Consider the following 13,085-nt stretch of genomic DNA (forward strand, 5'->3'; position numbering starts at 1 on the left):
AAAATGTGTGACGGACGTGGTCATAATAAATCATATGAAGTGAAGCGTCTGTCATGCAGCGACTCCATCGGTCACCAGTAAACAAACACAACGCTGTGATAGAGACTGGGGGTAAAAATAGCAACAAGGAAACTAAGACACACTGGATGAATGGAAAAACCTGTAATGATACACTAGAGATATGAAGGAAGCACTAGCTTAATGTTACCTTCAGAACGCACAAAAAAACCGTGAATTTAGCCAGTATTTTCACTGTAAACCATAAAACACAATATATTAAGGCATCTTTCAACACAATAAAACCGGAAATCGAGGGTAATGCGGCTATGACAGTCCGTGTCCTGGTTAAAAATGCTTATTTCGCTGTATTTAAACATTCTCAGAAACATTTGGGATAATGTAAGTGCACAAATCAACACAATATATAACATTGTTCTAGTGGTTTTTGGATATGTTGGTAACGCTTTACAATAAGGTTCATTATGTATTAAAGGAACACGCCGACTTTTTGGGACTTTAGCTTATTATTCACCGTATCCCCCAGAGTTAGATAAGTCCACACATAGCCTACCCTTCTCATCTCCGCGCGTGCCGTAACTCTGTCTGACGCACCCACCGCTAGCCTAGCTTAGCACAAAGACTGGAGGTAAACGGCTCCAGCTAGCATACTGCTCCCAATAAGTGACAAAATAACGCCAACATTTTCCTATTTACATGTTGTGATTTGTGGTGTGTACAAATAACAAGGTCACTCACATGAGACACAACTTCTAACCGTATACATACTGGGAACAATATTCTCAGAAGGCGAAGCACCGCTACGTCTGCGGAGTGATTAGCTCAGAGCGCCTGAGAAGCCCCGCGGTGAGGAGACGAGAGTTCGCTCAGTGTTGCGCTAATCACTCCGCCCGGGGGGTTACGGTGAATAAGCTAAAGTCCCAAAAAGTCATGTTAGTTAAAGTTCCTTTAACTAACATGAACTAGCCATAAGCAATAGGCTACATGTGTCACTGTATTTGTTAGCGTTAGTTAATAATAAAAAAATCCAGCTGTTCATTGTTTGTTCTTCTTAGAGCAATAACTAACATGATATTAAAGGCACACTATGTACGATTTTTGGATTAAAATGTGGGTAACACTTTACAATAAGGTTCATTAGTTAACTAACTACATTAGTTTGTAAACTAACTACTTTGTTATTGTTAATTTTAACATTTACTAATACTTTATTATCGTGTTTTAACATTGGTCTACCAATAACTTTATTCTTAGGCACGCTTAAATTACTGTTCTCAGATCAATAGAAATTAATGGTCCACTCAATACGTACACTTACATGAGAAAATCGGGTTTGTTTAGCAAGAAACGGGTCGCATCATGGGCGCCGACATGTTGAGATCACGTGATCAGCTGAATACTAACTCATATGTTATTATGGTAAAATTGTTTTATTTTACACTTTTACGTGATGCTATATCCACACTGCTCGGTGCATTTGTGACATAAGAATGTCAGTTATCACAGATAACAGTAATTAATGGTAAATAAGCTGAATGTGTTAGCACTCTTGAAACGCCGCTCGACCAATCAGATTCCAGGACCGTAAATATTCAACTCACCGTAAAAACAATGAGCACATTAGCATAAAAACAATCGGAATAGGTCAAAAGGTCGTTAAACACATAATGAACTCACCTGTCCAGCGTGGAGGTCGGCTGTCGGACACTCATGGCTGCAAACCGACAGAGGTTCGTCCGATTGTTTGTGTAGTGATTTTAAGTCAGTTTGAGATCATTGCATTAGTGTGTGTTAGCTGTATTTCCTCTCCTTGGGGTGAATTTAGTCCTTTCGTCACGTCAAGGGTCAAAGTTCAACACAGTGGTCATCCTCACCAGCATCGCCCCGTTTAATAAACAAACTCGAAAACCTGTGAAATAACTCGTGTCAAAACCACTGGGAACATGCAGGATCAATACGCCACATTTCTATCATCTCTGAAGCCTCCAGTTCATGTCCTGAACACAGATTCCTGAGGACTGAATCATATTTATACTTTAGGGTCACATTAATAAAAAAAAGCATTAACAGATTTCACCAACTTTGCACACAACCATGCAGACTTCAAAAGCACATGAGAAGAATCCGCTATTGTGTGTCTTCGACTTCAGTGTTTAAAGGGTCACTATGATTCACAGTCACTTGGTCCTTCCGCTCTTAGTGTTGTTGTTTTTGTTACAAGGTTATTCTGGTCTGTGAAGCTCATGATCTCAACGCAGTGCAAGTGAAGCTTATCAGAACCACACAACCCACAGTGATAGGAGAGACATAAAGTGCATTAAAGCTAATTCATAAGCAGCAAGATCACAGTGGTGACAGTCAAATCACTGCACCATCAATGCACACGAATAAACATCTACTGTGATGATGTGCAATGCGCGAACATGTGTAATATCCTCGCGTTATTGCTCGGCTCGATCCAGTTCGCTTCCAGTGTGCGCGAGGCCTTCACGCGCGTGCGACACAACGCTAGCGCGCGCGTTGTTGTGCAATAATAACCCGATCCAGACGCGATCTTCTGCAGTGTTTACGCCGATAAACACGCATTGGGTCGCTTTCGTTATGAGGTGCAATTATTCCCCGAATTTTGGCGATTTGCACACGCTCGTTTTGTGGCTAGCGAGATTCATTTGGGCTCCGTAGCGACTCGAATCTTGTGCGGTCCAGTCTTTTAGCGTCAGTCTCTTGCTGTTTGGACGTTTAAAACTGATATCCTCTCATTGTTTTCAAGAGATGTGTGATCGGCATGTCTTTAAATGTAGTGTTATCCCAGTGTTCGAGCGTTCGCCATTCCGGAATAATACCCTCATCCTTGGGTTTATGTTTGGCTACTGGGAAGGCAAACAGACTCACGCTCGCCCCCTGTCGGTTGGATTCTGGTACTGCGCGTGAAATCCGTCCTCGAGTCACTATAGTTACTGGAAAAACAAGGCAGGTTTAACTGGGGGTGGGGGGATGTAGAATAAATCTTCACCAAACGTGAATGTATGTAAAAAGTCAGTAAACTGTAATTAAGAAGACATTAAAATATACATTCCCTGACCGGGAATCGAACCCGGGCCGCGGCGGTGAGAGCGCCGAATCCTAACCACTAGACCACCAGGGAACTGCAACAAGGAAGTAGGCTATTCTATATTAACCTATTATTAGGTTTTTTAGAAACATTTCTATAGCTAAAACTAAGGAAAGTTAACATTTATGTATCCAATCAGTAGATTCTGTAAACTCGCGGGATTGCGGGAAGTCAGTAATGTTGGGAACACGTGATCATTTGTAATGTATGTGGGATGATTTCACACAGAAAAGTAGCCTAACCACAGACAAGACTACAACGAAATTAGTGAATCCTGTTGTAAATCTACTCGTAACAACAGATAACGTTAGATATCTGATTTAAAAAATGTTTCTCTCATTTTCATTATGATTGTACAATCTATTATTGCAACTGCCTTGTCCCGAAATATTCAGATTAGCGCCCAATCTCATAACGGGATTCGATCATTCATCGAAAAGAAAACTGACAAAAAAAACTCAGCATTTACTGAATTAGTTTTCTCAAAAGACAAAATAGTATGAACAATAAGAAACAAATATTTTTTTCATTTTTTATCTGTATACAAATTATGCTAAAATATATCGCCTACTAAAAAAAAAAGATATAAAGAAAAAAATGGAAAATATAACATGGTTAGAATGCTAAACCAACATACATCTAATTTTAGCATAGAATTCCCTTCTCTAGTCTACTCTGATGATGATAAGAGAAAGGCAGTACCTAATTTGGAAGAAATGGGCGTGGAGGAATGAAGCGAGTCCCGTTAAGGAAGAGAACATCTGGGCAGCGTCACAAGAGAGGGTCTCGGTTCTCCACTGCGATACAAACTGGAATAAAGCAGGAAAGTCTTTCTACATAAGTACAAGGTATGTCTATATCGTTTTGTTTTCTTCTTTTCTGTTGGGATGTGCGTTTGCACTGGTCCAGAATCAGTAATTAAGGGTGGATTTGTGTTTTTTGTAGACGGTACATTTCAGCCAGAGGAATGCGCCTCATTTACACAAACACACGCTTTCGTGAAATATACTTTATTTATGTCTGCGACTCTGCGTTGGGTTTATATATTGTATGTAACGTTATAAATTGTGTACTTTTTGAACCATGTGCAACTTTTAAGCGTTTATTAACGCATTGCGTATAGGCTAAGCGAAGTAGCCTACCGGTAGTATTAAATCCGAGTTCGCTAAAATCGCTAAAAGTAGAAAGTTTGGTTTTTCCACCAAAACCGTTTGGCCTCACTAACGAGTTCAACCTCATCCGATCAGTAAAACACAACAACCGCACCCCTCACCAATCACCACCACATCCGTTAGAAAGATGGAGAGAGAGAAAAGAAACATTCGCCCAGTGTATAACGAAAATCAGTAAACTATCAAAGATATACACGGTTTAAGTCTATAGCAGATATTTTTTTATTATATTTATTTGTTTGTTTGCTGGCTCTGCTTGCGTCTAAAATGTGTGGCGGAAGTGACCTGTAGCTGAGTCACCTCTGCTGATAGGGGTTTGTTAACCTGATAGATGTATGTTTAAGTCTTTACTTTATGAGAAACCATAAGTTAATGTTGGACATGATGTGTGAAGTGTATAACTGCAGCTCTTAAAGGAACACTTAAAATTATTCATTCCAAACCCATGACTTCATTTCCTCAACAAGATCTTGAGCAATGTCCTGACTGTACTTTTGTAGACATATTCTGAATTATTATCTGCTGAACTTAGCGCTACACGGTTTAATGTATGTTAGTGTGAATGAGGTTTGAGAGCTGTGGCGGAGCAGAGGGGAATATGTTTAGCATTTACTGTCCTCGAAAAGCTTGTTTGTCTTTAGAAAACTTGTAGCACACAAGTCATTGACAACTTGTGCATTTTACACTCAGTTACACACTGTCATTGTGTGTAAAAGAGCAGGTTGGACATCTCCTTTTCTGTTAAAGTCTCCATGAAATCAAAAGTTGTTTTGGCGTTTAGTATTATGGTGATCTATAAGCTAGTTTGCTCCAAAACAATGACAAAATTCAAAACTTAGTCTCTCACTTCCGGCAATATGGATTGATGTTTTCTTGATATCACTGCACTTCAGCTTCTCATCAGATTTTCTGTCCAATCAAATGCTCTCTAGAATCTGAAGCTCCGCCCCCTACATTATAAGATGCGCCTGCAATCAGTCACTTGTTCACACATTTACTATATTCTCCATGGTGAATGACACATAGTGCACTATATAGGGGATAGGGAACGATTCAGACAGTGTAAATAAAACACAAAACGTATTAGACTTTTTAATTCTGCACTGAATGCTGTATTTTAAAGCCATATGGAGGAGATTAGGAGGAAACTGCGGCTTTAATGAGCTCAACAGCCCTCGCTGAGCTGTGATATTAACTAATCACGATTGGCTAATTTTCTAAAAGGGGAGGAGCTAGGGGTGCAACGGATCAGGCCCCACGGTTTGGCATGCATGTGATTCGATGATTAACTGCTAAATTTAACCATCATAGAGTGAAAATGTATCATTTAGGCGTGTTTTGTCTTGCCAATTTTCACATTGACCCAATTGGTCCCACTTTATATTAAGTGGCTTTAAGTACTATGTACTTACATCGAAAAATAAGTACAATGTACTTATTGTGTTCATGTTGTATTGTAAAACACGTTTGCTGCTATTGCGGTGTGATACGGGTAAGGTTAGGGACAGGTGTGCTGGTATGGTTAAGTTTAAGGGTGGGTTAAGTTGTAAGGGAAGGGTCAACTGTGTAATTACAAATGTAATTACATACATTAATTACAGCTGTAATTACATGCAGGTATTTTAAAAATTTAAGTACAATGTAAAAACATGTATGTACACAATAAGTCCATTGTATCAAATTAGTAATTTCAATGTAAGTACATAGTACTTAAAGCCACTTAATATAAAGTGGGACCAAACAATTTTAAGAGACTTGCGCATTATCTGAGCTACTCTTTCGCGTTCCCTTGCCTGTGAACGGACACACACAGAATTATGTCTAAATATCCGTCTCGGCGAGTATTCTCTCGGTTATGTCCTGAGTGAACAGTTGAGAAAGAAACCGGATGTTTTTCAGTTTATTCGTCTTAAACTGAAGCATATTGATAAAACTAAAAGATATTATTATTATTATTAATGTATTAATATGTCTTAAACATATTAATAAAACAACACAATACAGCTTTATCAAAGATAAACCTAAATTTAAATTCTATAGTGAACAAATAGTGTTATTTTACATTTAGGCCTAATTGTTCATATCTGTACCTGAATACTGTTAAACTTTTTATAGCATAGAGGGCGGGACGCTTTAGATTCTAGGGAGCATTTGATTGGACAGAAGATGTGATGAGAAGCTGAAGTCTGCGGTGATGCCATACAACAAATTATTGATCCATTTTAGCAGAAGCGAGAAACTGTAAGTTTTGAATGCTTATATCTCCTAAATGGAAATTCTTTCATTGTTTTGGAACACACCAGCTTTTTCATTAAGGCTCACATATTCATACTAAAAGTAAAAAAAAAAAAAATGTACATTTTGATTTCAGGGGGCCTTTAAACCACTCTGGGCAGTGAGAGCATACCATGTTTTTTTTTTTGTTTTTTTTTGGATCAGTATATGTAACCAAGAGACATGAATGCAATATAATGCACACTTTAGTAAAGCCAATAGAGACAGAGCGACACGCGTCATAGTCTGAAAACCACGCCCATCGGGGACAATCCAACCGTCTCCATTGACTTTGTATTGCGTGAAGCTGCCTCTGTCATTTCTGACTTATAACAAAAAACAAAACGATGTCTAAAAGCTGCTTTGTGACAAGATGTACAGCAAACAAGTAAAAAAAAAAACAGAACTAAGTTTTTATAAGCTGTCGGCCCCCAAAAAACAAGCGTTTAAGGACACAAAAGTGGATGCAGGGAATAAGACGTGAAGCTTCATCATGAGGAATGGATAAATTGTGGGATCCTGACACTCGGTATGCACTAAAAATACACTAACATTTTCTCACTGGTAAGTCAAATATCCAAATGTCAGTTTTAAATATTACATTTCTGTAAGCTAAGCTATCCTGTCGCCGATTACGTTCCCCTCCAGTGGGCGTACGTACAAGATGCATTTGCCAGATTAATAAAATGCCATATAATATTATGTCTTGTTTTCTGGGGAAATAATTAAAAATTAAGTGATTTGTTGCTTTTTAAAAAAATAAGAAAAATAATCTTGTTTCTGTTTGAATTAAGATTATTTCTGTGACCCCATTGGCAGATCATTACTCACTTAATTTAGATTTATTTACACAGAAAACAAGAGATAATATCGTATGTCATTTTACTACTTTAGTAAATGCATCTTGATTTGAGTATTTTTAGATATTTGGACTGGAAACAGTACAAAAATACTTAGCAAGAAAAGCATTGTTTGCAGTGTAGTTCTGGGTTTTTTAGCTTGTTTGCTGTACATCTTGTCACAAAGCAGCTTTTAGATATTGTTTTGTTTTTTGTTATGTCAGAAATGACAAGGAGGCAGCTTCACGCAATACAAAGTCAATGGAGACAGATGGATATGGCCACACAAGCTCCCCTTAAAAGTGTTAAACCTCCCAAATGTTTATGTAAATGTTAAATGTGTAAATGCCACATGTTTACACAGCCAGGCTGAAGTGAGCATGTGGCCGTAGTAACATGGAGCATGTCAAATCTGTCAGCCAATAGCATGCTTTGTTGATTCAGATGCTCCATCTGTCTCTCTCTTTGTCCTGTGCAGAGTCGCCGGAAGCACCGTCATCATGCCTTTGGTGATCGTGAAGCCGTCCCGTTTGATGTGGGCTCGTTTGGCGGCGCTCGTGTTCACTTGTGTGGCGTTCAGCGTGGCGTCCCATGGAGGGGGGCTCTCCGGCGGGACGGCCGACTGGAGCGTGTTCTGCTGGGCTTTCAGCTTCGCGGGAACCCTGCTGGTTCTCCTGGTGGAGCTCCTGGGTCTGCAGTCCCGCGCCCCCGTGTCCTGGAACAACTTCCCCATCACGTTCGCCTGCTACGCCACGCTTCTGTGCCTGTCCGCGTCCATCATCTTCCCGCTCTACTTCCTGAAGGGTTACACCAGACAAGACGAGGTTCGGGATCACCGAATCGTCGCCACTGTGTTCTCCTGCCTGGCCACCGCCGCTTACTTTGTGGAGGTGTGTATGACGCGGGCGCGACCGGGAGAAGTCGCCGGGTACATGGCGACGGTTCCGGGTCTCCTGAAGGTTTGCGAGACTTTCGTGGCCACCGTCATATTCGTGTTCGTCAGCGACCCGGTCTCTTACGACAGTCACGCCGCGGTGAAGTGGTGCATGGCCGTGTACTGCATCTGTTTCCTGATCTCGGCAGCCATCGTGGTGTTGTGTATCGGCGAATGCACCGGATGCCTCCCGTTCCCGTTCGCACGCTTCCTCTCCGCCTACGCTCTTCTGGCGGTTCTCATGTACCTCACCGCCACTATCATTTGGCCAATCTTCAAGTTCGACAGCCGCTATTCGGGAAGCTCGAGACGACCGGACCAGTGCCGAATCTTTTCCGGTTTGTGCCTGTGGGATAAGCTGGTCGCCGTGGCCGTTCTCACCGCGCTCAACTTCCTGCTTTATCTGGCGGATCTGGCGTATTCTGCCCGGCTGGTGTTCGTCGCCGCGTAAGAGAGAGAGCAAACAATCCGCTTTACCTGGACATTGATCTTTGAAAGCCAAAGATTTTAAACACAGTGTTTCAATGAGTTCTGAAGGAGGAGGAAATGGTGGATAATGGCGCGTTCAAGTCATGTCTGAAAGATCGTATTTACGAGTTTAACGCATATAAACGCCACGACACCGCCGTAATTACGAGTGGGAAACAATGGTGTGTTAGTATATGAAGGAAAATTGATAGACTAACGAAATCCGGTATTTTCTTTGAGCATTAGTTGAGTTTACGAGTTGGGGGCGTTTCAGAAAGAAAATATGCAATTGATGCATTGATGTTTATTGATGGTAAATTTGTTTTAATTAATTAGTTTTTCATAGATTGAAGAAAAATATATTTTAAGAAGAAAAAAACACACCTGATACTCCTTTATTTTAAGGATTACTGGTAGTTCACTTCAGAATAAAAATTCATGTGAGAAAGATCGTATTTACGAGTTACGCATATAAATATATATAACGCATATAAACGCCACGACCCAGTCGTAATTATTACGAGTGGGAAACAGTGTTATTTTAGTATTTACTAAATAGTGTTTATTGATAGTAAAATAAGTATGTGCTGGAGGAGACTTTACAGAGTGCTGGACTCTTGCATTGTTAATACCAGATCTTGACCAAAAATGTATGCGCCTATTAATGGAAATTACATTATGTATCCATCAAGCGGTGCAACAATTTATCTTAAGCATTTGCCTATTTAAATCCAAACAGAGACTTTTATTTTGTTTTGGCCGGGCATTTTACAATGATTGAGTTTACAGCACCGTCACAGATTGAGACAAAACATAAAAAACATTAAAAATCAAAAGCACGCCTGATACTCATTCTTTATTAATCATTATGTAGAAGTAGAGTTAAAAATCTTTGTTAAAAAGGTTCATCGCCATCTTGCTCCGACCAAAGTGATTTAAACACATCTGACTTCCTAACTCGTAAATATGAACTTCCCATGAGGACTTGAACGCACCATGAGATTGTATTTTAATGTGATTAGTGTATTTTCTGATTGTACCACTGCTGCCTTATGATGAGTGTATTGTGTTCATGTTGCTGTGTTAAACTACTGTACTTCTTTGTGCTGTTTTACGTGACTTGAAGCGTATTCCATTGTCAAGTGTTCTCATTGACACAATAGTGTTTCCGCAGGTCAAAGTTCATGTGTTATAATGTAAGTGAACAATCCCAGAGCAAACATGTTTTTCTATTATTTTCTATAATATTCAAATAAAGTTGCATTGTGATATGTAAACTAGTATGTTTTCTAATTTGCATTTTGTTTATTGGTTTTAGGATATTTTAGGAGTATGAAACACAACAAAATAAGAATTTTCACAAAAATGTATGTTTTCATTTTATTTTCTATCAATTAACTCTTCAGATTGTAACTCTTCAGGGTTTTTGAGTTAACATATTTGTGAAAGTTTGTTTCGAGATGTTAAGGCATCAGATTTGTTTTACTGTATTACAGCTTTATGGTCTTCTAAAGAAATACATTAATATGACTTAACTGTCAACAAGCTTCCAGAATTAAACATCAGTTATGGGTTTAATATAGTAGTTATACAGATGAAATGGTGTTATATGTTTGAGATAAGGAGATAACCAACATTTATACAATAAGCCTGATAGAGAGATGTTCATTCAGACCATAAATGATCAATCAAAGTCACGGGACTTTAAACATGTTTTAGAAAAGATATGCTATTTTAACCCTCCTTTATATTTGTATCCCTCCTAAGCTTTTGACTCATCCACTCGACCACTTAGATTGAATGAAGTCCATTTTATGATCTTTAGATTAGTTTCATATCTAAAGAAGACACCAAGTTTTGATCCACTCAAAAATGACTGTAAAGCTTAAAGGGATACTTCACCGCTGGAGAGATGAATGTGTATTTAAATTGTGTCATGTATGTAGTAGAAATGTGAAATTATTTTAGAAGTTGGAGCCTTCTAGACTGAGAAAAGCCAGAAAATGTATTTGTGGCTCATGTGGATGAAAGACAACAACTCCCAGAATGCACTTGCTTCGCTGCCCTATGAGGCCACGCCTACCGGTTACAGGCCAGTACAAAATGACGATTGTTGCGTCATAGGAAGATTTTTTCTAGACAAAAAAATACATAAATCTCTCGTCTCAGGGGGACATGAGGCAGGCAGGCTTAGTAATTCGAAAATACTACAGGTTTTCTACTGATACAAATCTTAATTCAAATTCAAATCGGTGAAGTATCCGGTGAAGTAAAGGGGTAAAAGAGTTGCCTTTTTGACTCAGGATCAGGCTTATTTCACAAATCAAGATTAAACTGGGAAAGTCTGTCCTAGTCATTGCTACTTTCTCACAAGAGCACACTATTGAATGAGGGAAATTAATAATTAAAAATATAAATGGAAAATATGTACAAATAATGCCTGTATGAAATTAAATGGAAATACTTAGGAATATGTGTATAAACTACACACTTCAGTTATATTATATGTCATGAACTTATATGTCATTTTGCCTGTTTCTTTTTTTTTTATGTTATTATATAATGTCCTTACATTGCTGTCTTGACGCCAGCCAATCACAGCATTCAATTTCCTTTGAATGCGGCCTACAAATGCATCGTTCTTTCCCCGGGCGTGAAGGACAGAACGGGTGGATCCTTCACAGACTATCCCAAGATTAATTCTGCGCTGATGACGACTGGATTCTTTCAAAGAAAACGACAGGTTGTGTTTCGGGCTTTCGGCAGCGTCGATGATTCACCTTTAAATGTGAGTATTTTCATATATTTAGGTTTATATGTGTATTTTACAAGTTAAGCATCTTATACATGTAGCTTGAATGTAACTCTACACCCTTGCCTCATTTAGTATACATGGTTATATGAATATGCAAATGAGCCCCGCCTCCACTCACTCACTCAGGTCAGAGATCCACTGGTTGACGATCACACGTTGATCTGATTGGTTACAAGGTAGTTTGTGCCGTCAGAAACACCAGCGATTTCAAACCGTGTTTTTGAGACTGTCTTTGGTTCACTGCAGTTTTAAGAAGAAAATACTCAGCAATGTTGTCGACTTATGAATTTGTTGAATTGGTTTGTCTTAAAGCAGATTAAAAACACAATGTATACATATAAACAACATTAAAAACTTGATTCTCGCCTCAGGGGGACTTAAAGGTTAAATTGGACCATCATCCAGATTTGTCAGACATGATGAAATAAAAGAGCAATGGCTGGGGGAATAATTGGTTGTTGGTTTTATTAACCTGTTAGTGATGTTTAAGCATTACTGTTTGCTCTGACTTGGTGATATGATGATATTGTGGAGATAATATAAAATGTAAATCAATTTAACTTTTACTATGTGATTTATATATCGCAGTATGCAAATATATCCATTCAGCTTTTAGTGGGCAGGAGTTATTGACACGATAGAGCATAAAGAAACATGGACGAATGAGTAATAAAGAGCGGGACAAGCTTGATGTTAAAATGAGTTATTAAAAGTGCAATATCCTTCTAAAGAAAAACTCATTCAGTATTTCTGTGCATGGATAAACGGTCAAATACACACACAAATATGTCTAAATGCACTTGATTGAATGAATGAATAAATAAATGAATACAGTAAAGACTACATTTGATTACTTTATTAAATGTCTGTAGCATTTCTTTCTTAGCACTCTTTTTAATTTAATTGTCCTATAGACTGTTTACTTGTGTTCAAGAATTGCTTACATTAGTTAACCTAGTATTAGATTTTGCTGTGATATTGAGAATAGTGAAATTTCATTGGTATCTAAGATTTTGGTATCATAACAACCCTATTTCCAGATGAAGAAAAAAAAGATATCATTATATATTGTTACTGTGAAGAATACTCATATCGTGATATAAGATTTTGTTCCCTACTCCTTGCTAGATAGCAGGAAAAGTTCCCACAGTTTTACATGTGATTTATTTAGTAGTGCTCACCACAGGTAATAGGCCTCAGTGTAACCTGGACAGAAATAGTACAGAAGTGGCACACAGATGACACCTTAAACCCTGTGTTTTTGAAATGATGGAGGGAGAGGTGAAATGAAAACAAAAGTTTCTAAATGGTTGTACACACCAAAATGTTATTTGTATTCAGAATAAGTCCAGACAGATTTCAGCCTTGTGATACTTCACTGAATGGCCAAATTCACATGTAATTTCCTTATTTTCAAAATACAAAATACTGTATTTGTATTTAAATACTTTTT

At 38.5% G+C, this 13,085-nt stretch overlaps 4 protein-coding genes across 14 annotated transcripts in view; 1 reads left to right on the forward strand and 3 right to left on the reverse strand.

The window, feature by feature from the left end:
* arhgef11 (Rho guanine nucleotide exchange factor (GEF) 11) overlaps window positions 1-2,892 on the reverse strand; it is a 51,083-nt gene extending 48,191 nt beyond the window's left edge. For all 11 annotated transcript variants that reach the window (XM_079601447.1, XM_079601450.1, XM_079601446.1 and 8 more), the window contains exon 1: window positions 1,696-2,892. In XM_079601447.1, coding sequence (XP_079457573.1) covers window positions 1,696-1,730 — 35 coding nt within the window. In that variant the 5' untranslated portion in view covers window positions 1,731-2,892. The remainder of the gene's footprint in view (window positions 1-1,695) is intronic.
* Window positions 1-13,085, reverse strand: part of LOC306992573 (uncharacterized protein) — an 868,003-nt gene that overhangs the window by 190,361 nt on the left and 664,557 nt on the right. The gene's annotated exons all lie outside the window — the stretch shown is intronic.
* The window catches only part of LOC306992642 (SLAM family member 5), a 239,746-nt gene that overhangs the window by 75,007 nt on the left and 151,654 nt on the right, over window positions 1-13,085 (reverse strand). The gene's annotated exons all lie outside the window — the stretch shown is intronic.
* Window positions 3,865-10,711, forward strand: myadma (myeloid associated differentiation marker a). Its single transcript, XM_079600378.1, has 2 exons — window positions 3,865-3,978; window positions 7,894-10,711. The coding sequence occupies exon 2, from the start codon at window positions 7,916-7,918 to the stop codon at window positions 8,798-8,800; it is 885 nt and encodes a 294-aa protein (XP_079456504.1). The 5' UTR covers window positions 3,865-3,978; window positions 7,894-7,915; the 3' UTR covers window positions 8,801-10,711.

Source organism: Phoxinus phoxinus (genome assembly GCF_949152265.1).
Source record: "Phoxinus phoxinus genome assembly, chromosome: 2".
Lineage (NCBI taxonomy): Eukaryota > Metazoa > Chordata > Actinopteri > Cypriniformes > Leuciscidae > Phoxinus > Phoxinus phoxinus.

Bases quoted from the DNA above. Each gene is read 5' to 3' on its own strand.
- myadma (XM_079600378.1), top strand. From the start codon at position 7,916: ATGCCTTTGGTGATCGTGAAGCCGTCCCGTTTGATGTGGGCTCGTTTG.